This window comes from Cyprinus carpio, chromosome A20 (genome assembly GCF_018340385.1).
Source record: "Cyprinus carpio isolate SPL01 chromosome A20, ASM1834038v1, whole genome shotgun sequence".
NCBI classification, from domain to species: Eukaryota; Metazoa; Chordata; class Actinopteri; order Cypriniformes; family Cyprinidae; genus Cyprinus; species Cyprinus carpio.
The window spans coordinates 19,651,823-19,677,288 of record NC_056591.1 but is presented as its reverse complement, the minus strand read 5'-3'; the positions used below and the strand labels follow the sequence as shown (position 1 = coordinate 19,677,288).

At 36.5% G+C, this 25,466-nt stretch overlaps 1 protein-coding gene across 1 annotated transcript in view; it reads left to right on the top strand.

The window, feature by feature from the left end:
* The first annotated feature begins 322 nt into the window (after positions 1–322).
* Positions 323–25,466, top strand: part of LOC109080220 (protein enabled homolog) — a 59,237-nt gene continuing 34,093 nt past the window's right edge. The window contains 3 exon segments of the mRNA XM_042778022.1: positions 323–689; positions 14,690–14,855; positions 19,145–19,322. Of these exon segments, the coding sequence (XP_042633956.1) occupies positions 601–689; positions 14,690–14,855; positions 19,145–19,322 (433 nt within the window). The 5' untranslated portion in view covers positions 323–600.

Below are 25,466 nucleotides of genomic sequence, written 5' to 3'. Positions count from 1 at the left end.
GTCTGTTGCCATCGAAGCACTTACATTTTACATAAATACTTAAAGTACGTTTGTGACCTGAGAGGTCACATAAGCAGTTTTCTCCTTTTTGATTACCTCAAATCTATTCTCAATCATTAAATATTTAGCGATCATCCGTTTGAAATAATGTTTACCTCATTCTGCACAGATGCCTGCATGCACATGCTGCTTCAAAACAAAGCTTAGCCAGCAAAGATAAATAACTATTGAAACGGAGCAGCACAGAATAAAGAGAGGAGGGTGGGGGTAGGAAAGACCAGAGCGAGGGGGAGAGAGAGAAAGAGAGAGAGGCAGGGTGGGAAAAAGCCTGCTCAGTTGAGCAGTATTAACACAGCGTAGCAATTTCATCTTCCCAAACGTGATCTCCTTTAACAACTGTGAGCGCTCAAATGCCTGTTGCCAGGTTACCGTCCAGCACTGTGAAAAGCGGGATTGTGTATGCAAGCAGCATGGAGAAGCATCGCTGACTTGTGCCTATCTCTAAATAATGAATCACCGATGCATTCAGAATAGGGGGAACGCGATGAATAGGCGAGTGTGATCGGGATCGAATCCGCAGCGTCGGAGCCGGGGGAAACCATGCAGCTCCAGTCTGCAGCACAATGCAAGGTGTCCGGCTTCATACTGAATGAAAGATGCACACCGTCTTCAAAAATGGAAGTCCACCGGTATGTACACACACAGGCTTCATGGATTTATTTTCCTGATACGAGCAACTGTTGCATCCTTCGATATATTGTTGAAATGCATTGTTTAGGTTCTCGTCGGTTTAATTTCTGCTTCATCGTTGGCTGTCTGGGATTATGGGGTTTAATAAAGCAATGCTCTATTGTAATTATGGAGGATGTCAGGTGCTTTAGGAAGTGTGGTGGAAAATGTTTTCAGTAAGATTAGTTTCATTTGCTCTAATAGCTCCCTGTGGAATGGATGGGAGATGCACAAATTGGCCTATAAAACCAGTGGCAGGCTACCAACATTTGTGCTCTGCAAATTCACTCATCAAACATTGATGGCTAGTTTATCCCATCACACAAATATTGCCCTACAGACCGTATCAAAGTTCGTTTTTGTCCTCGTTTTACTGATAAGGGGTCTCAACCAAATTAAATTGGGTTTCTCACTTCCAGTAAGTGCTTAAAAGTCTTTGGAGGAAAGGTGTTTCCACATTTAGCTGCAACGAATGGGGTGTTTTTATAAACTATGCTGCCATTCACTGTCATGTCTAACAAGTATCACTTATGACTTTCTCAAGGGGGAACCTCCATACATGCAAAAGGTTTGGTGTGAGAAGTCACTGTGTTCTTTGGGTGTGAATAGCAGCTCCGTCGGGGTAAAACATGTCGCTGTCAACACTCACCTGTTACTTTGTTAAAAGTGAATTGCCTTGTGTATGTAAACACCAGAGTGACCTGAGGCTCTCCGAAAACCAGGTTTGTACTGTGGTGAGGTGTTGGTGGTAGTTTTCTCTGGAATGAGAAGATTCTTTGAAATTCATTGTTTAGGTGATGTTGATGTTTTGCATTACTGTGCTGAGTAACACCTGCCACGCTGATCCGGTTTTATGAGTTGGGGCTGCTCATTCTTAAGATGTTTTTTTTTTTTGGTTAACACTTTTGCTTTGGAAACATTCATTCCACTTTAAATGCAAGCAAAAACATGTATGTTTTTAGTTTCTATATATATTTTTAGAAATTTATATAGTAATAATGATAAAATTCATTAATACATTTCATTAATAATAACAGCTATTATAAACATGTTTAAATAAATTTCTGAAATGTACAATCTTTATATGCACACATTATTTTTATATATATATAATTTTATTTTATTTTTTTGTGAAAAAAAAGTGTTGCCAAAAAAAGTGTTAACTAGCATTCACAACTCATAAAAAAATTGTATTTAAATATTAAATAACACTACGTTTTTATGAGTTGGGAATGCAAATGTTTGTGTTGGCAACACATTCAGTCCACTTCAAATGCAAACAAAAACACAAGTGTGTGTGTGTGTGTGTGTGTGTGTGTGTGATATTTATTTAAATAAAATGTTGTTATTATTATAGTAATACTTTTTTACATAAAAGAAACATTTTCTATTCATGTCTAGAAAGGATGGAATATGGTTTCAGAGGGCAATGTTAGCTTGGCATATCAAACTATTCAGTGGTTTAATGAAATAGGAGTTTTGTGTGGTTTTAGTTGTGGTTTCCAAGAGGCTGTCAAAGGTCACAGTAATTATTGTCAGCTTGAGTTCAAATTGTAATTGGAAACCTATTTAGAGTATAAATTCCTTATGATTAAAAAGAGGAAACTAATATTTCTTAGACTTCGTAAAGCCATCCATCAGGCTTTGCTATACAACCATGAACATCTTGAATGTCCTACATGTCAAACTGTGTGGATTATACCCGACACACTGCTTAGATAAAGATGACAGATGGCAGCTGTCAAAGTGAAAATGTATTTAGGATAGCAGTATTTTGCTGATGTTTTTTAGTGGCCAGTCAAACAAGGAGGCCTGAAGGAAGAAGGAATAAATTTGTGCTAGAGTAGATATTGGGTAGAACAGAGCTTTCTTTTCGGTGTCAAATGTATTATAACCTCAGGTCAACATTCTCTGACTTAAAATGTGTCTACCTGTTTAATAGTTGAAAAGTGCTTGTGGTTTCCTCAATGAGTACGTTTACTAAAGTTTATTAACAAGATTAAGACAATACTCTGATTAAGAATCTCCAGTGTAAACAGATTTTTGATAACCTTAGGGGCCATTGACATGTCGCGCATAAAAATGCGTGGAAAATGCTAGCAGCGCCGCTTTCTCCTCCTTTCCAAAGTGCTCTGTAGCTTGCGCTCCCGCTGTGTCTGCTGTTGCTAAGTAACCATGACTTGCGCTCTCCATGACGACGCGGAAGTTTCAGCAAAGGATAAATGGATTTTCAGCACTGAAAATCACTTGCAGTAGCTCTGCTGCTAAATTTGCACTAAATTTATTTAAAAATGGCTATCCCTGTACAGCGATGATCAGCTGTTCCTCCAGCTTGGCTGATCTTTCAGTGTTGTTACAGAAAGGGTGGTTGGTTGTTGTCACATGACCTGCGGTGCGCTTGCGGCATTCTGAAAAATTGCGACGTTTTTATCACGATGCGGTGCGAACGCGCCTGGAAAAAACGAGCTTGTCGCAACTCCGAAATAACAAACTTGAGCATGCAAAAGACGCGATATGTCGACGGCCCCTTAATCCGGCTTAAGCCATACTCGAAGTAAACACAAATTGAATTAAGACACGTGGAGTATTCCTGTTTTAGTCGCATTATTGAAGTGCAGTATAGACATGTACAGCCTTAATCACACTTTTACCGTTGTGTAGGAATTTTCACTGCATTTTGTGACCGGATACATACAAAAAAAAGAGCATGGCTTCAAGCAAGAAGGCACATTTTTATTCGTCGCCGTCTGTTTGCATGTATAGCATGACAAATAATTAAAGGGGTCCTATTATGCGTTTTCACTTTTGGATTTTAGTCAGTGTGTGGTGTGTATTTTTGGGCATAAAAAGTTACAAATCAACTCCAAAGGGAGATATTTTGTTTAAAAAAAAAAAAAAAAACCTTTTCAAGAACTACAACGAACGGCTCGATTGGACTACAGCGTTGTTTTCCAGGGTAGCCTATGTGATGTAACAAAACTGACCATTAGAATATCATTAAATTAAATCCCTCCTATGGAAATTCAAATGTGCTGCACATTTTACTGAGGACAGCTTCCACAACATGAGGGAGTACAGTGCTGGTTTCGGCAAAAAGCTTTTGCTGAAAGATGGAGCAGTTCCCGCTTTGTCAGGACAATCTGCTGTATCTGAATCACAGCCTGTAAATATGCTGCTTTATTTGTTGTTGTGTGTTATTTACATTTCAAATTATAAGTTGTATGCCATTTCTGTGATGTAATACATATTGCCATTGCACTTATCTGTACATAATAAATGCAGTTGTTTTAAGCGGTTGTTTTTCGAAATACCAAGCTTGAGAGCATGTTCTAGTACACCCCCAAAACAAAATTAAGACTTTGTAAAAGAGCATAAAAGGACCCCTTTAACTGCACTTGAAGCTTGCTTAAAATTAAAAATGAAACACCCTAAACTGTATATGGTAACGTTGATGTGTGAAATTCTGGAGAGAACGTCGGATGGCGTCGCATGGGAACGTAATGACGTCATAAATCAATCTATGTACCATAACATGTAAAACGGTAACTAGAAAGGGATATTCTGAATGCAACTCATGTAAACACTTTAATCATAATATTGTCTAATTCAGAATAAGGAAAATAATTAGATTACTGATGTCCATGTAAACATACTTAATGTCTCTTATGGCGCTTTTCCACTGCATGGTATGGCACGGTATGGCTCGGTACGGTTCACTTTTGGGGGTACAGTACCCGGTACACTGTACACTGTAAACTGTTTTGAACGAGCGCAACTTTTTTTAACAACCAAAAAGTTTCGTTGTCTGTTTGCGGAAGTACAGATGTTACTCTCGCTGATAGCAGAGAAGCTGATCCAGCGAGAATTATTTTTTTTTTTTAGGAGTCGTGGCAGTAGAGGCTGCGCAACTATAATGACGTGAATAATCCCGCCCAATCTAAAGATATACTAAACTGCAGTGGAAACACAAACCGTGCTGAGCCGCGCCGAGCCGAAACATACCACACAGTGGAAAAGCGCCCTTAGAGTTTGATGATTAGTTGGTGCATTTTTCAGGGCCGATACCGATTATTACAGATCAAGGAGACCGATAAACCGATAATTTGAACCGATATGTGTCTAGTGTAAAAATGAAAATTAATGTCAAAATTAAGAATAAAAAGGCCTCTGATAAAGACTCTCTTTAAATTATTTTAACACATCTTTAATTCTGAGACCTGTTCATAATAACAACATTAATATTAATAATAACAAAAAACATAAAAAGTGCTGGGGAGCATCCATCAGCAGCATTCTGTAAACTAAGTAAAACTTGCATCCATCAGCAGCATCCTATAAACAAAGTAAAACTTAAAGCAAATTTAAACAGCAACAAATGAACAAATAATGGAAAATAAATGTAATCTCTCTCTCTCTTTTGTATGTACATTTTTCTAACCATATATATGTATGTGTGTGTGTGTGTGTGTGTGTGTGTGTGTTATATTTAGCATTTTATTTGCAACCCAGAATTGCGTTAAAATTACACACAACCCATATTGTAATAGTGTTTTTTTTATTTTTGATGTGTAAAATGTTTGTTTGACTGTTTATCACGGCGATACAAACTAGGAAGTATACAGGACAGCGTCATCCAGAAACATGCAATGTGTTGTTATTTACAGTTTAATTTATTATAGTTGGGTATTTAGCAGGGTGCGATTTGTGAAATAAACAGAGGGGGGGATGCTTTTGAAAAATTTTATGAAATGTTTTTAATACGACGGAAATTGTATTTAGTGTGATCTCAGTTTGTAAGCCTACGTTAGGCCTATTAATTGTAATGATTTAATGTCCACGGTTATTCAAACAACAAATTACATCGAGAAAGCGAGCAAAGAACACAACGGAGCTTTTTGAAACTCCGAATCAGTTAAACCATTGTGTCGCAAAATGATTCACTGTTTCGATGCGCTTCAATCGGATCGCGTATCGCGAATCATTTGATTTAGATCTGGACGTCAGAGCGGGTTTGCATGATGTTTTTATCCCCACCGGAGATAAAAGTTATTCAGCAGAGGCAGGGATGCATAGACCAGAAGGGGGGAAATCCCCCCATCCCCCCGGCAAATCGAGTGAGGGGTTAATGGTTATTAGTCAAATGAGAGAGCGCGGCCGCGGAGATAACTAAATCAGGAATAGGGAGCTCGCGTCGCGTCAGGGCGTCAGGTCAGAGCTCGCGCTTGATGCCCTTTCAGCTCTTCAAAATTGCATAATGGTAATTCTGAATCTGTATGATAAATTATTTTGCAATCATGTTAGAATAAAGCAATATTTCTCCAAATATGCGCATTTTTTTGACTAAGAGCCCTAACGGAACGGACGCTGTTCAGTGAAGCTATGTGAACAACACAAAAAAAACCCGCAGCAGACGTGAGTGAATTCATTCGTGTTGATAATCTATTCACAATATAACGTTAAGCTGGCCGAATGGTGAGAGAAGTAGGTTTTAGTTTCACTATCTCAGCACTGATGTGATGATCCGTTAAAGCATATCACTGCAATGACGGACATTGACCGGGAATTCACAGTATAATAACTGAACGGGGCTTGTCATCATAAATCGATTATATTTAGGTGTTTTGCAACTTCAGTGTAGTGATTTTATTGCAACTTCAGGAACGTTTAATGCATTCTTACCTTCGAGAGATAACTTATTGATGTGTGATGATGATCACTGAAGCTGCTCCTGTACTTTGGGTGTGAGAGCGGAACATTTTCCAGCCGCGCCAGCCGTATTGATTGGCCAGGCTCGTGACTCCCAACAAATCAGACGGACGATGGGCGGGGCTTAGTCTAGGCCACAGAGCGGTGCGCTCTGACTGAGGTGGCTGGATCAGTGCCAGATCGCGCATTTCAAAATAAAATGGTTTTATCGGCAAATCGGTTTTGAAAATGGCCGATGCCGATAACAATAAAAATGCTAAATATCGGCGCCGATAATCGGTCGACCCCTAGATATACTAAACTGCAGTGGAAACACAAACCGTGCTGAGCCGCGCCGAGCCGTTGAATTGTTTAAGGTGGGGGCAAGGTAGGCCAATAGAGTACCGTGGTACGTACCGTGGGTAGTGTAGCACGGTTTTCCGGTTCGGTTTGAATATTGTTACAACCCCAATACACACACACACACACACATTATAATAGATTCTTTATATAAATGAAAACCAACACTTCATATAAATTATTATTCATATCGTTCATTTTCAAGGATCTGTGAATTAAAATGCTATTAGCACTCTGCTCGCATTGGTTTCCATCCTTTTTAAGTGTGTTCTTGTCCAGAGGATGTCACCAGAGCTGTTTATACAGTGATGATGTCTCCCATTGTCCTGCAAAGCATGGCATGAATGAATCTACACTGGCATCCACCGAAATGGGTGTTCTGCGTGACTCATGGTTTGTGAGTGGAGTGTATTTTTAAGCCAGTTCTTGCAGTTTCCGTGGAGGAGGTGTGGTGTTGGCAGCTCAGGGACTCTCCATCTCTACTGTGGAAGAATGCAGTTGCTGTCGTTAGCTGTAAAGGATCATAGTAAGGATGCCAAGGTGAACGGTGAACTCTGGGTTGAGAGTATTAATGTAAATTTTGTATTTTTGGGATAGTCTCGGGATAGACCAGTTTACTGTCTATTTAGTGCTGATCATGCACTCAAAGCTTGTGTTATAGAGCAAAACAAAAGGAAAAGCGAAAGAGAAGCCTCAATGGCTCTGTTATTTTTTTCCCCTTTCTCATACAGAACCCCCCCCCCCCAGTATTATGAAGGAGCTACACATAAAACCCACCCATTTACACAGTGTTGCTAAGGTGATGGCTTTAATTCCTCAATCTATAAAAAGACCAATAGACAGCAAAAAAAAAAAAAAGAACCTAATGAGGGATTGAGACTTATGAGGATGTCTCTCTCGACACTAGTGCGTGATCACTACAGAGTCTGAAATCTTTTGAATTGGCATGAAGATTGTATCACGGACAGTTCTGTGGAATACATAATTAAATATCCTCCTCAAAATGGAGGAAATGAAATGCACAGGAAAACGGATACAAGTGCTGAATCAGTTGACATGCCGCTTCATATAGTGAGTTCGACATCCTGCCCTTCCAAATGCCTCCTAAACAGTCATACAGGAAGAATAATATTCCGAATTGCTCAGCTTGCCTGACTACTCCGCAATAGTGTTTGCTTATTCTTCTAATTAAAAGAATCTGGTTCAGCTATAAACTAAAATTCTGTCATCAATTACTTAATTGTTGGTTGGTTTAAACCTGTATGTTTTTTCCCCCATGGAACTCAATGATAGTTTTGAAGAATATTCTTGCAGTGTTTTTCTATATAGTTCACACTGCCAAAAAAATCACTATGAAAGTGGCAGATGACCTATTCAAAAACAGGTTGTCTCCTCTCAAGAGATGCTCTTAAAAATCTAATTCAGGTATACATCAAATACAGGTTGACCAGTAATTAAAACCTGTTCCATATTTGATATTAATATTATTAGTGAATAATGCATTGATTGAAATATCTGTTCCTTGTACAAAGCTGCCATAAAGCTTCAGAAGTTGTACAGACTATTTTAACTGTGCTTATTAGTGGCTTTATGTATACAGTATTGTTCAAAATTGTGTGGACTGGTCATTAAGATTTATTTTTTAAATGGTACATTGGATGCAAAATTCACTTTTACATTGTTTACACATATAAATGTGACTTAGCAGTGTTTGGACACAACCACCCTACAATGATAAAAATCCATTCACTCCTTTTTAAACCCCCCAAAAAACCTAAACCGTCTCAATTATCAAGCTGTTTTAATTTTCTGAGCAGTATGGTGTCATACTGCTCAGGCCCCGCCCACAACCACTGACGAACTGTCCTGTATTAGCATATTTCTGCCCTCAGCCAGTTGTACACTGTTTGCGATTTTTCTCTGAGTTCGAGCAGCTGTAGCGACAGCAATGTCTCGTAAGCAATGCAGGTGTTTTGTAGTTGAATGTAAAAGTGAACAAAAGTCTCAATTTTCTCCCGACATCAGAGCCACTGACGATGTAGTGGATTAGGTTTGTTTTTATGGTACTGAATGCATAAAAAAAGAAGGGAGTGGTGGAGTGAACAGTAGCTCATTATCATTTAAAGAGACATGCACTGAAGGTGTATTTGCGAACAGAGCTGTTTTTGACGAGGAAAAAAGGGTGTTGTTTTATACGACCATTGAGGAATTTTCACAAAAGTATGTTACAGACATTTCATGAAGACCCTAAAGATTCATACCAACTTGTGGAAAATGGCCATTTGATGTCCCCTTTAAAGAAATTATACTTTTTTTTCTGCCTAGGATACAGTTAATTTATAAAAACTGACCGAAAAGACTTTATACATACATTTCAAATAAATGCTTTTCTTTCAAACTTTATCAAAGAATCCAGAATTTATGTTTAAAATTTTCAATGTTAATATTAAGCAGCACAGCTGCTTTCAATATTGATAATAATAAGAATGTTTATGAGTGCCAAATCAGCATATTGGAATTATTTCTGAAGAATTGTGTGACACAGAAGACTGTATGGCTGCTGAAAATTCAGCTTTGCCTCCACTGGAATAAATAACATTTTAAAATGTATTAAAATTGGAAAACATAATTTTAAGTTGTAATAATATTTCACAAAATTGTTGATGCATTTGTTTATTAATTTCTTAAAAAATTATTAAATATTACAGATGTTTTTGTTTTTAGTGTTTGTTTATTGTAATTTTTATGTATGTGTGTGTTTTTTTTTTTTGTTTTGATAGGTTCATCTTGATCTCAATTTGTAGACAGTGATCAGGGATTCAATTATTTGTCACTGTATGCTGATTTCACCTTGTGGCTGTGAGACGGTATGCATCTCTCAGTGGGAGTCAGAGCCTATTTCCAGCTCCCTGCAACGCCTACACCATGCCGTGGACCCTCGAGCACCCTGTGAGCAGTCAGCTCTCAGCCTGAGCCATCTCTGTTACAGGAGTATGGTTTAAAATAGCTCCTGTCTGCTCTTTCTCACGCACCTGTGGCTAGTTGAGTATGTAAAGCGCAGCAGAAGTGTTATTTTAGGAGTCTGTGGCTCTCTTAGGGATTTGTAGAATCGCTCAAATGGAGACATTTAGTTTTTATGCTTTGTTGTCATTGATCAGTTTGGCCATTTTCCTATTAAAGCTGAAGTCTGTCATTTTTATCCCCCCAGTGTTGAAGTGATTTCTTGTGTCTCATTTTAAATAAGCAGATGTATGCACAACTAAAACATGTGATGATAATATCCTTGAACATGGCAATATTGGCTCAACCAAAGGCATAAGTTAGCGGTGGGACTGACAGATGAGGTGAATGTTCAGAAACCTGCTGGAAAATAAAGCTGGGTAGGGTATCTCTACAGGTTTCTCAATTTTATTACAATTTTGACTCTCTTGATTTTATTTGATTCAATTCCAATTTCCATTTTTTATTCTATTTTTAGTCATTCTGATTTATTTCAGTCTGATTCAAATCTGTAACTTGCCTTTTTGGATGTATTGTATCTGCCATATTATTGTCATGTGACTATCAGCATAATTTCCATCGATTCACTGTCATTCAGAACTCCTCTCCTGTGGGATAGTAAAGTGTCCATTGTTTGTATGTTTTGTGTCTGCCATATTATTGTCAACTCATCCATGTACTTTTGGCCAGCTGTTTTTCAAATACTATGAATTTGGACATACTACTATTTTCATGTATTGTTTTTCACATACTACATAGTATGGAAGCATATTTGTAATGAGAAATTGTGTGCTAATTTCTAATGGATGTGATGTATGTTTTTTTGTTTGTGTTTTTTGTTTTTGTTTATGTGATTTGTGTTTTTTAAAAAAAAAAAAAGAGTCATTTGTTTCTGTCAGTGGGCTTCTCCTGTCATGGGGCCTGGGACATTCTCAGTTTTCCCCCCCACCCTGATGACGATCCAATCTTTCTCTTGCATTTCTAGTCTCACTCAAACACCATGAAAATATACCTTTGTTACTCACTGAATTAACTCAAATGACTGTGCTCTTCACTAACTATGATTTCAAAGAAGGCTAAATTGTATCCCTTGTTTGTGGGGGCTTTTTTTTTTCTCTTGCAGCATTGTCTATGTAAGTTTAGAGGGCACATTTCCCAGCAATCCAACCTTGAAGATGTACAGCATGATCTAGGATGCTTTGTCCTTCAAGATCTATATCAGTTTCTCCTCTCCTGTGGGATAGTAAAGTGTCCATTGTGAAACACATTGTAGTTTTCTCTGTTGGGTTATATTGCGATACTTTGATATTAAGGTGGCAACCATGACTAAGACTTTGTCTTACTGTTTGTCTGTGTTTCATTCTTTTTTGATATTCTTTGCACAAGATCTCAACAATACCTCTGAAATCCCTTGGCCTCTGAACAGGATTGCTGTAGCTCTCTGGACCTGAGGCCAGTGGGTCCGCTTGACTTGTGAGGGATTTGATTCCTTGTGTTTGCTAGAGTCTCAGTGGATTTGTGATGTAGCTTAGAGATGGCAGCTTGTTGAGTTATATAGTGTAAGACAATTTGAGCTGTGTAAACAAACTAAGTGTTAAAGTGTGAGCATGTCGGAGCTGGCCTTCGTGACATGCATGATTCATATCTAACCTTCAGGGCTAGTTCATTATGTGCCAACACAAATATTAAGATCCATGTATAATTCACAAGTAGCCTATTATATAGAATGTTAATGCATTAATTTGAAATTGCCTAAATGGATGATTTTATTTTTACTAATTTTACCAGTGTTGATTGTTGCCAGATAAATTTAAAATGTTTAATGTAATCCACACTTTTTTAAATTAAATAAATACACAAAATATATTTTTTCTGATCTTTAATTAGTTTGAAACAACAATACAAAACTGAACAACAATGTTTAACTAGATGAATTTGTCCTAAAACATTTTAATGCATAAAGTTTCTGTAAACATTTCTTAGTGCCTAAGCAAATTGAATTAGTTTGGATAGAGTAAGTAAAGGTTTGTAAAACTTAACGGCTGAATAAAAATGATGATGATATTCGCAATGTTGCATAATTTATTTTGGCAGTAGCATCCTTGGCCTGTTGTCAGCATGCAGAAATCACATCCATGTTTATATATGCAATGCCATTATCACACATGCTGCAACAAGCATCCCTTCATCTTAACTTGTGTAGTTTATTTGTGAATGAGTGTGTTACACGGCCAGAGACAATGGAGCTGTCATTGAGGACGTTACTTTGAGCAGTGTAGAAGGTTGATGATTATTTCTCCTGATGTTGTGGGCGCTGGGTTGCATAATCAGATCTTAGTTTACCATGCTCTTCCCCAGAGCATTTTGCAGGCAGCGCTTGCTCCCGCGTCTCTGCAGCCTCAGCACGAAGCTCTCTGATGTTGTATTTTTTTAGCTATTGAGATGTTAAAGTTATGAGGGAATGAAAATGTTTCCTGATTGCATTGCTGCAGTGCTTTGGATGTTTGTTTTTTTTTTATATCAGAGGGTTTTTGATCACACTTTGTCAAATTTGCAGTCAAATTAATTAGTTTAAACATTAACCAAACAGTTTTTTGATTCATCTTTGATCCAAATGTCAAACACTTGACATGCAACATAGATTCAGTCAATTATTTGCCAATTAACATTAATATAATTATTAATTAGTGTTGTTCACTTAAGCTTTGAAGAAAGACAAATAAAAAAAGGTTTGAAAAAGGTGAAATGTGTTTTGTACTTGACACAATCAATAATCACACAAACACACCAGTAGTTTAGCTCATGTTAAACTGCTTTATTATTGGCATCTAATTCCAGCACAGCTGAGCTTTTTATTTTAACAAATTCCCTAAATAGCTGTCATAATTTGGGTATGTGCATTATTCCATCAAGTGAAGTTTTTCTTTCATCACAGAACCCCTTGTGCTAGTCTCCCTCTGTCCTTGGAATTTATTTGCACCTCTGGAATGAAATTATTGAATTTTTTGTTTTTTTTCTTTAATCATTGTGCTAGTTTTGCTATTTTCTTGTACGACTATATAAACAGGAATGGTGGACTGACTGTAGTCGGACTGTGAGACTGAAATCTCCAGTTCTCCACTCTGGAATGAAATCGAGATTGAGTTTACGTACAGTAGCAAGATGTGGGTGAAAAGATCATTTCCAGCTATCATGAGATTAGCAAATACCTGCAGTGTGGTCCACCTCATCCTTGTCGGCTGTTATCATGACCCTCATATTGACGCTCTTAATGCTGAAGTCTATGATCTCAGCTCCAGATGAAGCTCGAAAGTCAGGCTATTGAATAAGAGTTCTGCTTTATTTATTTATTTATTTATTTATTTATTTTTAATGTGTTGTATGAGTTTGTGTGTGTATGTATGTATGTGTATATATATATATATATATATATAGAGAGATAGAGAGAGAGAGAGAGAAAGAGAGAGAGAGAGTTTTTTGGATAATTTGTTTTGATTTGTTTATTAATTGTTTAAAACATTGTTCCTTTTTGTTTCTTTGCAAGAACTGTTTGGGGATGTAAATGTTTTCTATTTGAGTCATAGATTTGTTGAAAGAATGGGGTTTTTGTTTTGGATGTGTCATGGCTCTCTCCCCTTGACCAGTTGTCTTGTGTAAGCCATTAGCTCTCTGACTGTCCGCCATCTATTACTCTGTAATATGACAGAGAGCACCAGAGAGCCCTCTCGGCCCACTCCTGCACCCCTGTTCATTAATTAAAGTGCAGGGATTGGTCTCTGCAGACAGTCCTGTTAGATTAGCCTTTAACTGCCGGGCCCATGATCCCGGGATTTCATCTCAGTTCTCAGATTGATTTCAGGGAAAAGCAAAACAAAACACTGGACAGTCTGTCGATGTATATTCTGGAGTGCTTTGTCATGATTGTTTATTTTTACCCGATTAACCTAATGCTGTTAGCCATGTATCAAAGTCTTTCCATCTCCACAGAGGTCCAAATTTCATCTCAGTTCTCAGATTGATTTCAGGGAAAAGCAAAACAAAACACTGGGCATAGGGACATCAGGGTATTGGTGCTATTTTTAGTGTTTCAACCAGGAAGACCAGGAATTATTTGGTGCAAAGAAACCAAGCAACTGACAAAATGCAGCTGGTCATAAAATCTAGCTTTCATTTCTTTGTCTTGTTTTCCGTTTCGCAAACAAAGTGACACAGATTCATTACAACTAGAACAGATTTATTGAATGATATATGGCCAAAACATTGTCAATGCTTCCGAAGGAGGGAGATGTGCACAACCAGAAATATTTTTTCACAAGGTTGGAGCACTTTTTCCACCCTTTCTCGTTTTCTCGCTCTCGCCTTTTTCCACCTGCGTTAAAAGTGTTGCTTCTGTGTGATCACATGACAAAGTAAGTGCGTGTTAGCACCTTTCAGTGGCTCGCAGTGGGAAGTCATTGTAAATAATTTAGTGTTATATGCAAGGAAGAGTTGCTCTATAGTGCAAAGTGAGCAGAGAGACAGGGGAAATTGATTTCCAGTGTTTACATTTAATGGGTGACTGCTTAATGAAAGTGTGACCTATAAAGGTGTACTACATTTGAATTTCACTGCAGGCTCACATGACAGATGGTTACTTCTCTATGTTTTAAAGCTTTCTGTGATTGGAAGAGGAGTTGTCTACTGCAATTATTAACTTAAAATATCTTCTAGTTGAATTTAATGCCCTGATTCTCATATTTATTGCCAATTTTAGACCAGAGACAGCGGGAGGACATGGATTTTTGTATTTTTTTATTAATAATTTATTGAATTTTGAGTTTTATTGAATGAGTGTTTTAACCATTGAAGATTATTCAAGACAGATTTGTTTTCCACCATCCGATCATTCATATGTGTCTCTTTTCTTCCTTTTCAGTGAGCAGAGTATCTGTCAGGCGCGGGCTGCTGTCATGGTATATGATGACGCCAATAAGAAGTGGGTTCCGGCTGGTGGATCCACAGGCTTTAGTCGAGTCCACATCTATCACCACACTGGCAACAACGCCTTCAGAGTAGTGGGCCGTAAAATTCAGGACCACCAGGTGAGAGAAAGGGGAGCTCTGGTGTCAATGAGTTGGAAACTATTAATTAGCATGATGGATTGACAAAGAAATTCTCTAATTAAGTTTCCATACTTGTCACGGGAAAAGAGGTCGATATTTATCCTTAGTTTTACACTCCAAAAAATAAATTCATGTCACCTGTTACCACAACTTAAATGCATGGTTGCAAATAAAAAAAATCTAATTTATTGCTTTAGAAAGTTCTATTAAAATAATAATATTGATCATGACATTAATGTAATATTGTGTATAATCTAAACAAATTTTCTGCATTAATTAATAATAAAAAAAGTTGTAGTAACTTAAATGAAATTACACTACATTGACCACATGAGGAATAACTGTGCTAACGCTGTAATATCTTACTTCATTGAGAAGTAAAATTTACTTCATTAACTTCACATGCTTAATAATTTACATTTTTTTTGCATGTGCTGTGCTTGCTGTTAATTTGAAATTACATAGATAAGACTTTTTTTCTTCTAGTTTTTTGGAACAGCTTAATTTTTTGAGTAATCGCTTAAAAATTGTTTATGCTACAAATTAAGTTCCTTTAACTCAGTGTAGTGTGTTTGAACATTAGTTCATTAGAAGTTGCCATAACTCAAATATTTATGCAAACTTTTGCATTTAAAAAAAAAAAAAAGTCTTTATAGTGTTTATAAATATTACTTTATTTTTTTGTACTAACTCATTTATTTATAAATGTAATTATTTTAAATCACTTTTAAGTTTTTAGGATGCAGTATGGCACTTCTGCTGCTTTTTATTGTAGATTGTTTTACAGTTTTAAAATGGATAGCTTAGAAAAAAAATTCATTGAGCCTAAATTTTCCCTTTTAATTTTGAACAGTAATGTATGTAATAGTATAGTGAATATCGTCACAGATAAAGGGTGTTGTTATGATGTCTTTTAGAATCTAGTCAGATATGAGTGTCGTAAAGGCAGTCCACATCCAGTGGGTTTAACTGAGGCCCCGTCCACACGGAGACGGTTGTTATGATGTCTTTTACAAATTTTTTATCGGATAGGCGTTTTGTCCACACGGATCCGGCGTTTTCGTAAGGTGAAAACGTTGTTTTTTGAAACCGGGTCCCAGAGTGGATAAATCTGAAAACGCCCGAGTTTTTGCGTTTTCGTGTAGACAGCGAATCCGTGTATTTTCTGAAACGATGACGTCATGAGCCCACGTTTCACCCCTAGTCAAACAATGCTACGTCATGTAACAGCACAAAAACATGAACAAACACTGAATGATTGTCTTTTTATTATCTAACATTAACACAGATGAATAAATGTAATGTTCCATGTTCGTTTGTATACCGTGCGCAAGGTTTATGCGCATAGTCCATGTCTATTCTTCTCCCATTTTTAGTGTATCTCTGTGGCAGAATTATAGCGCCACATGCTGTTCTGGCATGTTTACTACATATTTTGTGTTGGTTTTGTGGTTTCGTGTGGATGCAGATATTTCTTGAGACGAGGGGAAAAAAAAGATCGGATAGGGAAAGCTCTGGCTTCGTGTGGACATAGACTGGGATCGGATAGGGAAAGCTCTGGTGGCTTCTCCTGCAGAGAGGGGTCTGGTTTGACTGCAGTGCTTTGATGACCCATGACACAGAACATGGGAGGTGTGAGAGGCTCACAGATCAGCACAGCATGCTTTAAAGAGAATAACATCTCATGAGAAATGCTCCTTTTTCAGGATTTGTGTGGTTTGTGATGTTCAATGATTGGGAAGTCTTTATTTTATTTGATTACATCATCAAGGACTTATTTGTATGCTGTATCCTGATATAACCAAGTCCATTATATCCATGTTAATAGGCAGCCAATCAATCTCTCTGTGAAGGTTACTCAGTCAAGGCTGTGTTGGAGTCAGACTTTAAACAACGAACGTTGAGTGTTCAGCTGTATTGTCACTGTGTTGAAACATCTTTTTAAAGTGTCCAGCACTTGTAGCTGTTTCATTTTATTCCTATAAGGATGATTTTAAGGGAAAATGCTGTTTCTAAGGGCGTTTCATTATGCTTTCATTTTTTTATACTTCTGTCCCACCAAAAAATTTTTAAGGGCATACATGTAATTTGTGATTTAAGAAGTAATTTGTAGGTTCATTTCCCATGATAGTGTTTAAAAGGAATAGTTCACCCAAAATTGAGCCATTTTGCTAAAAATTTAGGTCACCTCAAGCCACCAAAGATGTAGATTAGTTTATTTCTTTGTCTGAACAGATTTTGTGAAACTTGGATGGCCAGACTATTCCATTAACATTTCTTTTTTTAAAGCATCCCAAACAGCTTGGCATAGTTTCATGGTCCAACCAACGATGTGAGTTTTAGGCAGCGATATCAGTTTTATTCAGCCAGAGGCAGACGGGTAAGGGAAAATGCTGTTTCTAAGGTCGTTCAAAGGTGTTTAAGAAACCTTTTTGAAAAGAGTTTTTGCTTTTCTGTTCAGAGGCATAGAAACTCACTTTTGTGTGCTTTATTGCTGTATATTGCATATGTATTTAATTAGCGTCTGGCCTGCTTCTTTTTTATCTCTTCATTTCCTGTGAAGAAATGAACCGTTAAAGAAACCTTTCTGTCTTCCGTTGTTTAGGAGAGGACATTTTTGTACACTTTTATTGAAGTGCAAGGTAATGTGCACTTAAAGTTAACCTTTATTCAGCACTGACCGTGGTTATTGCGTCCTGCTGCACAAATGGCAGAAATGCTGAGGGGGTGGTGACACTGTACATGACTCATTGCTATTTTATGGTTTTTCTGTGTTTCGTGGAAAGGGAAAGCCTATTTCTGCTTCTGTGAGCACCTAGGCCTTTTTAGTCCTGGTTATGTTAATAATTCATGAACGGCACAATTATCACAGTGATATCTGAAGATGGAGCATATCAGATTACTTCAGGAAATTTACTGGCATTTGTTGATGAGCCATTCATGGCGGTTTAATGTCTGAAATTAGTAGAGAATTGAAGAGCTGCACAAAAAATGTCAACACACCTTTTACGTTTGACCTGCCTGGATAGCCTTGTCATCTATATATAACTGACTAATGTCTTTAGATCTATACTTGCAAGTGTTCCAGGACCTTGTCATTTAGTAGACACACATTTACAAGAACAACACTCTATAGAAAGCTGATCCAGTAATGACTGCTTGTGATATATTCTGTGTAAGTGGTTGAAGTGTAGGGGGAAAATTCATATATGTTTCCTGTATATATTCAAATAAAAAAAAATATATATATATGAAAGAAAATATTGCATACCATATATGTATAGTTGATCTTCAATTTGTACTGTATTTAGCAGAAATAGCTACCACTTCAGGCCTGTAGGGCTAAAACAATGGAAAGTTGTCAAGAAAAGTTGCTTATACAGGACCATGCACCAAATTTGTAGTTTTATGTTGCTTGTAAGTTGTGATGGGATGGATTGAGGTTTTTTGTTCATTTTTTGTTTGTTGCTGGTTGGTTGAAATTTTAAAGTTCCTTTTATTTATGTTAAAGGATGAGAAATTGAAACGATTGGGAAAACAGCCAGTTAACACAGAAGCTAGAGAAAGATTCACCTTGTTGAGGACATGATATTTGGAGAGTTTAGGGAGCCAGTCAAGTGTTTGATGTTTAAGTATCTCTCACCCATATGCGATTACCACATTAACCGAGTAGTATGATTGTTGTAACACCTGTCTGGTGCCGGGATGGCCTCAGAAACCTTTGTGCAAGTTCTGAAGAAATGCATTTACTTTTTTATCTACAAGAATAGAGGTGCTGCAAGCAGCATTTTTCAATTTCTAGTTCGTCCTTGTGAATCTTTTAGGGAGCAAGTCTTTGTCTCTGAAATGCAGTGTTATCTGTCATCTTTTAGTAATGCAGATGTTTCTCCTTTGTGTAGAGAGGGGGTTTAGTGAGAAATTTTTACTTGAAACTTTTGAAGCCTTGAGTTTTATCAGTTTGCTCTCATGAGGAAAAACATGGCTGTGCATATGTTTTTGCAAAAAACGGAATATGTTGCCCATACTAAACATGGGTTTTATTTTCTTCAGCACAGATGAGGCTTTAAAAACGTTTCTTTTAATGCTTCACATGGAAGCTGCAGCAATTTGTATGCAATGTCACATTGTTCCCCTGAGACCGTTGTGAAGTTTTATGGACTACTGTTTTGTCTTGAATGAGGATATGTAGTGCTTTACAGCCTTTTGTAAAATATGTGATTTTCAAGCATTGATTTGAATATTAATATGCTGTTCTTATCTGTCAACAGGTGGTAATAAACTGTGCCATTCCCAAGGGGCTGAAATACAACCAGGCCACACTAACGTTTCACCAGTGGCGAGATGCACGGCAGGTGTACGGCCTTAACTTTGGCAGCAAAGAGGATGCCAATGTATTTGCCAGTGCCATGATGCATGCCCTGGAGGTGCTGAACTCTCAGGATGCAGGTGGGAATGCTGTTTTCACACCAGCGTGCAAAGCTTAATGACGTGTGAATTGTGTGAACTGGGTTCTGTGTTTCAGCACTTTTACACGGCACTCCAATAGTGATGCTCAGGACACTTCTGAAGAATCATTTTGGGACTCATTTAATCTTAAAAATGAATAATTATGTTCAACACCGTAAATTAAAAGTTTAGTATTAGATTAAATTGTTAAGAGTTGATTGTTATTTAGAGTTAATTAAATAAAATAAAAAAATAATAAAAGTGCCACATTTCTAAATTTTTTTATTATAAATAATAATAAAAATAAAAATAATTATTATTATAGATGTTGTTGTTGTTGTTGTTATAATAATAAATCTTGGTTGAATTATGTTCAAATAAATATTTAATTAATTAAAAAAGCTGCAACATTATTATCATTATATTTGTTTAACCATTTAAATGGTTAAAAATGTTTTTTTTAATAAATATTGTATTAAAGTAAATAAAATAATAATAATTATTATTATTATTGTAGTAGTAATAGTATTTTGGTGACATATTACTGTTAGTTCAAAATGATTAATTATCATATTAGTTATCATATTACTTTTCCCACCATTTGAAAAGTTCCAGGATGTGCATCAGTGATTTTGCACTGCAGTAACATCAGCCCATAGCCCTGGTAAAAACACAGTAATACACGTGGCTTTACTGTAAGTTCGCTGATGCTGCAGATTGCAAAATCTATACTTTGTGTTTTTATTCTGTGTCAGACACTATTTTAATCTATTAAAAACAGTCTAATTAGTAAATGTTCTTTCACTGGTGAGCTCTGCAGAACCTAATTGTGTTCAGTTTGTGAGGTCACATTTGGAACCAGACTCAGCCTATTGTGCTCAATGAATTGTAATTTAGCAAACGGGGCCTGCTCACAGGGGTTTTGTTTGGTATGCTTGTTTATGAGAGTGAGAGTGTGGGTTACCTCTGATTGTGCTTATTGGGTGTAGGAGGAGGTGCCTCAGCTTGTGTATAACAGTCTGCATGAAATCCATTTGTCAGCAGTGGTTGCGTGTGCATGTGTGCACACACGTGTCGCTTTCGGCCTTTTTTTCCTCTGCTGTCTGAGACTCTGGCACAGTCACAGCGGGGGGTCATTCCCCACACTGAGCTCAATGTTCTCAGCGTGTCAGGGCAGTTCATTGCTGAGGTTGTTTTCCCTATTAGAAACAGATGATGCTTTGTTTTGTGGACCGGACTCTGCTTGTCTCTTTGAGATATGACTGATCCCTGAGTCCTGAACTGTTGCATATTGAGCTGTTCTCTCTTCTACAGTGTATCACAATAGTAAGGTCATTCTGTTAACCTCACACTGTGTGTTTGAGGCAAGGAAGCTTTTGAAAGGATTGTTTGTATCCACTGCAACAAGTTGGATTCTATTCAGTTAGGCTTTCATTATAGGAAAATTGTGTTTCAGTGATGTATAGAATAAATATGACTGTCACAGTTTGATTTTCGACTTTTAGATCCATTCTTAACCAGAGCTTTTCAGACTATGACGAAATTCTGAATGGTGATAGTTAAGTATTTATATAGAACTATATATTAATATTATGATTTAGCTTTTTTATTTTAATTTTAGTTTTAGTTTTCATTTTAGTTTAGTTGTAAATGTAATACATACATACATACATACATACACTATTTTTCTTCTATTATTTTTATTTCAGTTTTGGTCATTTTAGTACTTCAGCTTATTTAATTTATTGGCTAAGGCATCATTTATATTTTTTCTTGTGTTATGTATATATTTTATTCTATTTTGGGCTTTATTTCAGTTAATCATTTTTTTTTTTATATAGTTTTATTTAACAATCTCAACACTGGTTCTAAGCAGTATTAAAGGTTAACTAACTAGAAGTAGCAATGCTACCAACTAATCATTTTTTCAGTAGCATGACTGTAAGTCCGCTGATTTCAAAATACTGCAGACTTTTCAGTATCAACCTTTTTTTTCCAAATGTGTAGTGACACACAATATGCCAAATGAATGTTGCTGAATTTATTATATTCTGTGCATATAGACTTGCAATAATTTTTAATGTAACTAGAATGTCTGCCACTCTCTTTCATGCAGTTAATTAATTTTTACTCAGTGTGTTCAAATGATGCATTCAAATTAACTAGTTGAAGAAAAAGATTCATTTGAGTCATGGCATTGTAGTCCTGGAATTTGCTGCACAGAATTTCACTTTTTTTGTAGTTAATATAAACATTGTCCGTCCTTAAATTTTACCACCTCAGTAATTTTTTGTTTGTGCAAAAAGTACCACAATAAGAGTTTGCTGTATTTTCTACAGTTCAGTTCTCTTTTTGTATCTGAGAAGGAAGAAAAGGCATTTTGTGAAATAATATTTATTCAAGCAATGCAGAAATGGTGACTGTTGCCATTTTCCATGACCTTCAGTTCTTTGTCTCACTAATCTAACTATGGAAAGGTATCTAGCCACTGTTCTGGGCTCCTGTTATTACCACAGGAAGCTTCAGACTCTGTGGCCTTATTACTGTCTATTAATTACCTGATAGCACGACAGTTAATTATGCAAAGCAGTGTTAATTATGCATACTTTGCTGATGTGTGGATAGCCTTGCAGTCCAAGTCCTCTGACTGTTGCAATCCAAAAAGCATTGAATGAATGATGTAAAATGCTGTTGAAATTGTAATTTTTAGTCTCACTCTCAGACCCCACAGACAGAAGCTGTGGGGAGCATGGAGAAATGTCTGCTCATCTCCTGATGCCTTGGGGTAGAGGAGTCTCCAACAAAGTTTTGCCTTTGGGATTTTCGTTTCTCCCTCCTCTCATGTGCCTCGCAGCTTTCTTCTCACCTCTTTCATCCACTTTCTCTCTTATTAGAGACTAGGTTTACATTTAGTCACTTTGTGCCAGCGTTGTGGACACTAGCTATTCATAATTTAAGGTAGTTCAACTACAGTCAAGCTGCACTTAAAAAAAAGTTATTATATATGTTCTGTATTAGCTTGTAGTGTAACTAACTACATTTATGTAAGATATGTATTTCTGTAATTTCTGTATTTCTTTTCTGTAAAATTGAAATATGTATTATTACAATAATTTGTAAAAACTTGTATCTTTAATATTTTAATTAGAATTTTAGCTGAATTTAAGCAATTTTTTATTTTTTTTGGAAACCATGATACATTTTTTCAGTATTATCTGATGTACATTTTTATGCATTTAATTAGTATTAAATATAAATATCCTAAGAAATTGTATTTTTTATTTATTTTTATTTATATGAATATATGTGTGTTTTTTTATGTTAAGTTTTTTATGGTTTATATTGTGATGTGTGTTGTGAGACAAAATGCTACAGCTAAACGATTTTCGAAAAAGAAGCTTGTAACTAGGAAAGCTGCTCTTTTGTGGAATCCGCTGAGCTGCTGTGTAATGTAACAAATACAGTTACGTTAGTAGTAGCGTCACTCACTGACGCTGGTGTGTTATCTCTGCTGAATTTGCTAATGCCTGTAGGTACCTGGCATGGAGACAGTAATTTTGGGGAGTGTGTTAAACTGCACTAACCAGCCCATGTGACTGAGCCAAAGCAGGAAAGCGTAACTGGCTCTCCCTTAATTCACAATGTCAATATTAAGCTGTGTACAGCTGCGGTAGAGCTAAATGACTGTTCTCAGTTCTATCAGAGCCATCTAACCAACTGCAGTCTGCATCCAGATCTCCAAGTGAACTTATTTGCAGTGTACTAGCTCTTTTACTGAGGCTCCAAAGTCAAGATGCAGTTAAGTGCTTGTTTGAGGGCTTTGAGATTCATACACGTTTGTTTGGCAACACTTTTTGTCATAATTTGCATAAATCTTAATAAACCACCAGCCAAACCATTTAGAAAATTAAAGCAATGGTGGGCAAAAAAATAACAATTGATTTGTTCGAAATAATTTAGTTCTTGGCTCTTTGGGATTATTTATTAACTCTCTAGGCATAAATTCATAAATTTAAAATACGCCCCCTGTTGATTATACAGGGAATTTCAGTGTTACTAGGCAGACTTGTTACTAAATCATGTCAGCAGGTGTTTTCTTAGCATATTGATGACCTCAGGTGGGCATATACCCGTTAAATACCACATGCCTCGATCCAAGAATGCGATCCACTGTCTTCTACTCTGTGTCCAAGGTGGAATAACAATGTAGTCATCCATTTTTTAAAGACCTTTAGTTGCTGTGTTTGTATTTTTGGAGCGCCACATTGAGTAGTATGTTCACATGGGCTGATAGGAATGTTTGTGACCCATTTGTGCATTATTTTTGTGCGTCATCCAGTTGTAAAAACATGTTTAGCTAATGGTGATCCCATTAGCATTCATGTATATATTTTGTTTAGTTTTATGTGGCGAATTTGTCATCCGGCCCACAAAGTGACGTGTGTATGATACTGAGGAGTCCAGGGGAACCAAAAGTCCTTTTTTACAAACCCCTACAATATGTCTACTAATTTTAGTTGGGTGTAATGTGCAACAGTCACATGCCAGGGTGATGTTACCCTGATGCTGGAGCCATGGACAGTGTGAGATTTGGTGAGTTTTTATATAAATACTGTTGCCAGCATGACTGAGGATCTCTGTTGCAAGGCAGGCAGCCCTTGAGCTCTTGGAAACATGGACTATATATACACAAAGGCGTGATGGGTGTGCTGATTGATGTATTGGTGAGGTAATGTATGAACATGTTTGTCACTGAAAAATCAAACCATCCAAACCAGACAATCTGCCTGCGGAGCTTACAAGAGAAATGTGACTTTTATCTTTCCCACGGGTGATTGGAGTTTAATTATTGTAAACTTTACTCTTTCTTCACTTGTTTTTTTGTTTATCTCCCACTTTGACGTGACCACTAGGAATGTGTGAACAAAAGCGTGATTGCTTACTGGCACAGACAGCCAGGTGTTTGTGGTTGAGAACCAGGATGTGAAGTTTGTTGTAGTGCTGATGGGACGGAAGCAGTTGGGTAATTTAGTTGCTGTTGGTTAAGCTCTTTCAATACCCTGGCTTAGCTGAAGCCGTGTGATTTTTCACGCCGTGAAATCTCAGCGGGGAAAAAGACCTTGTCTTGTACCTAAATAATTACCTTGGCAATGTAGACTGTTATTGAAATTTTCTTTCACAATTGAGATGGAAAAATATTAATACTCTGGTTGTTAATTATGTTAATCTTTTTTGTCAAAATTACAAAAAAAAAAAAAAAAAAAAAATCAAATTAAAATGTATTCGTTTTAAATGCTTGAATGTTTGCATCACAACATGATGGACAGCATGAAAATGGATATTCATTTTGAGACTTACTAAAGATTACATTTAAAATAATTACCTGTAATTTAAGTTAATCTTAAATTAATCTTTAAGTTAAGACCAATGTCAAAACAAAATACTTATTCAAGATCAATTTCAGTGAAATTTTATTTCACAGCTTTGCTTCCATGTGAATTTATCAGGTTTATGGTTGTTTACGCTTTATAAATGACAAGAATACCTAATATAAGTTTTCTTTAAAAAAGGCCTTAACAAGTCTTAAAATGTTTCAAATTCAATCATTGAATTTACAATCATTGGACAGACTGAAGATTTTTTTTCCCCGCTGTAGTTAGCACGTCAACAGAGAATTGTCAAATCAAATGAGCATAACGGCACACATTAAGAAACTTACAGAACAAACATACAGAGGTAGAAATTCTAAATGTTTAGTTTATTTCTAACATGATGTAGTTAAGTAACACCATGACAAGGTAGCTATTTTGCTATTATGTTACATTGATCTTACTTCAACAAACAAGTAGTTACTTACATTTTAGACACAATTTTGTAATTTTGCAGTGTAAATGATTTAATTTGGTAACAGCCCCCTAATGTATATTGAATTTCTTGATTAATTGTAAGAATTTTACATGAAAGATGACTCATACATTTAATAAGGTTAAAAATATGAGCCTTTCTAAAGGTAAATAACATCCTGGGGTAAATGCTGATTTAAGTATGTAAAAGCTGATAGAACACTGATGAAAATATTGCTTCAGAATAAATCACATAGGTGATATTAAAGTCTCAAGTCTTAAATTTAACTTATGTATGTAG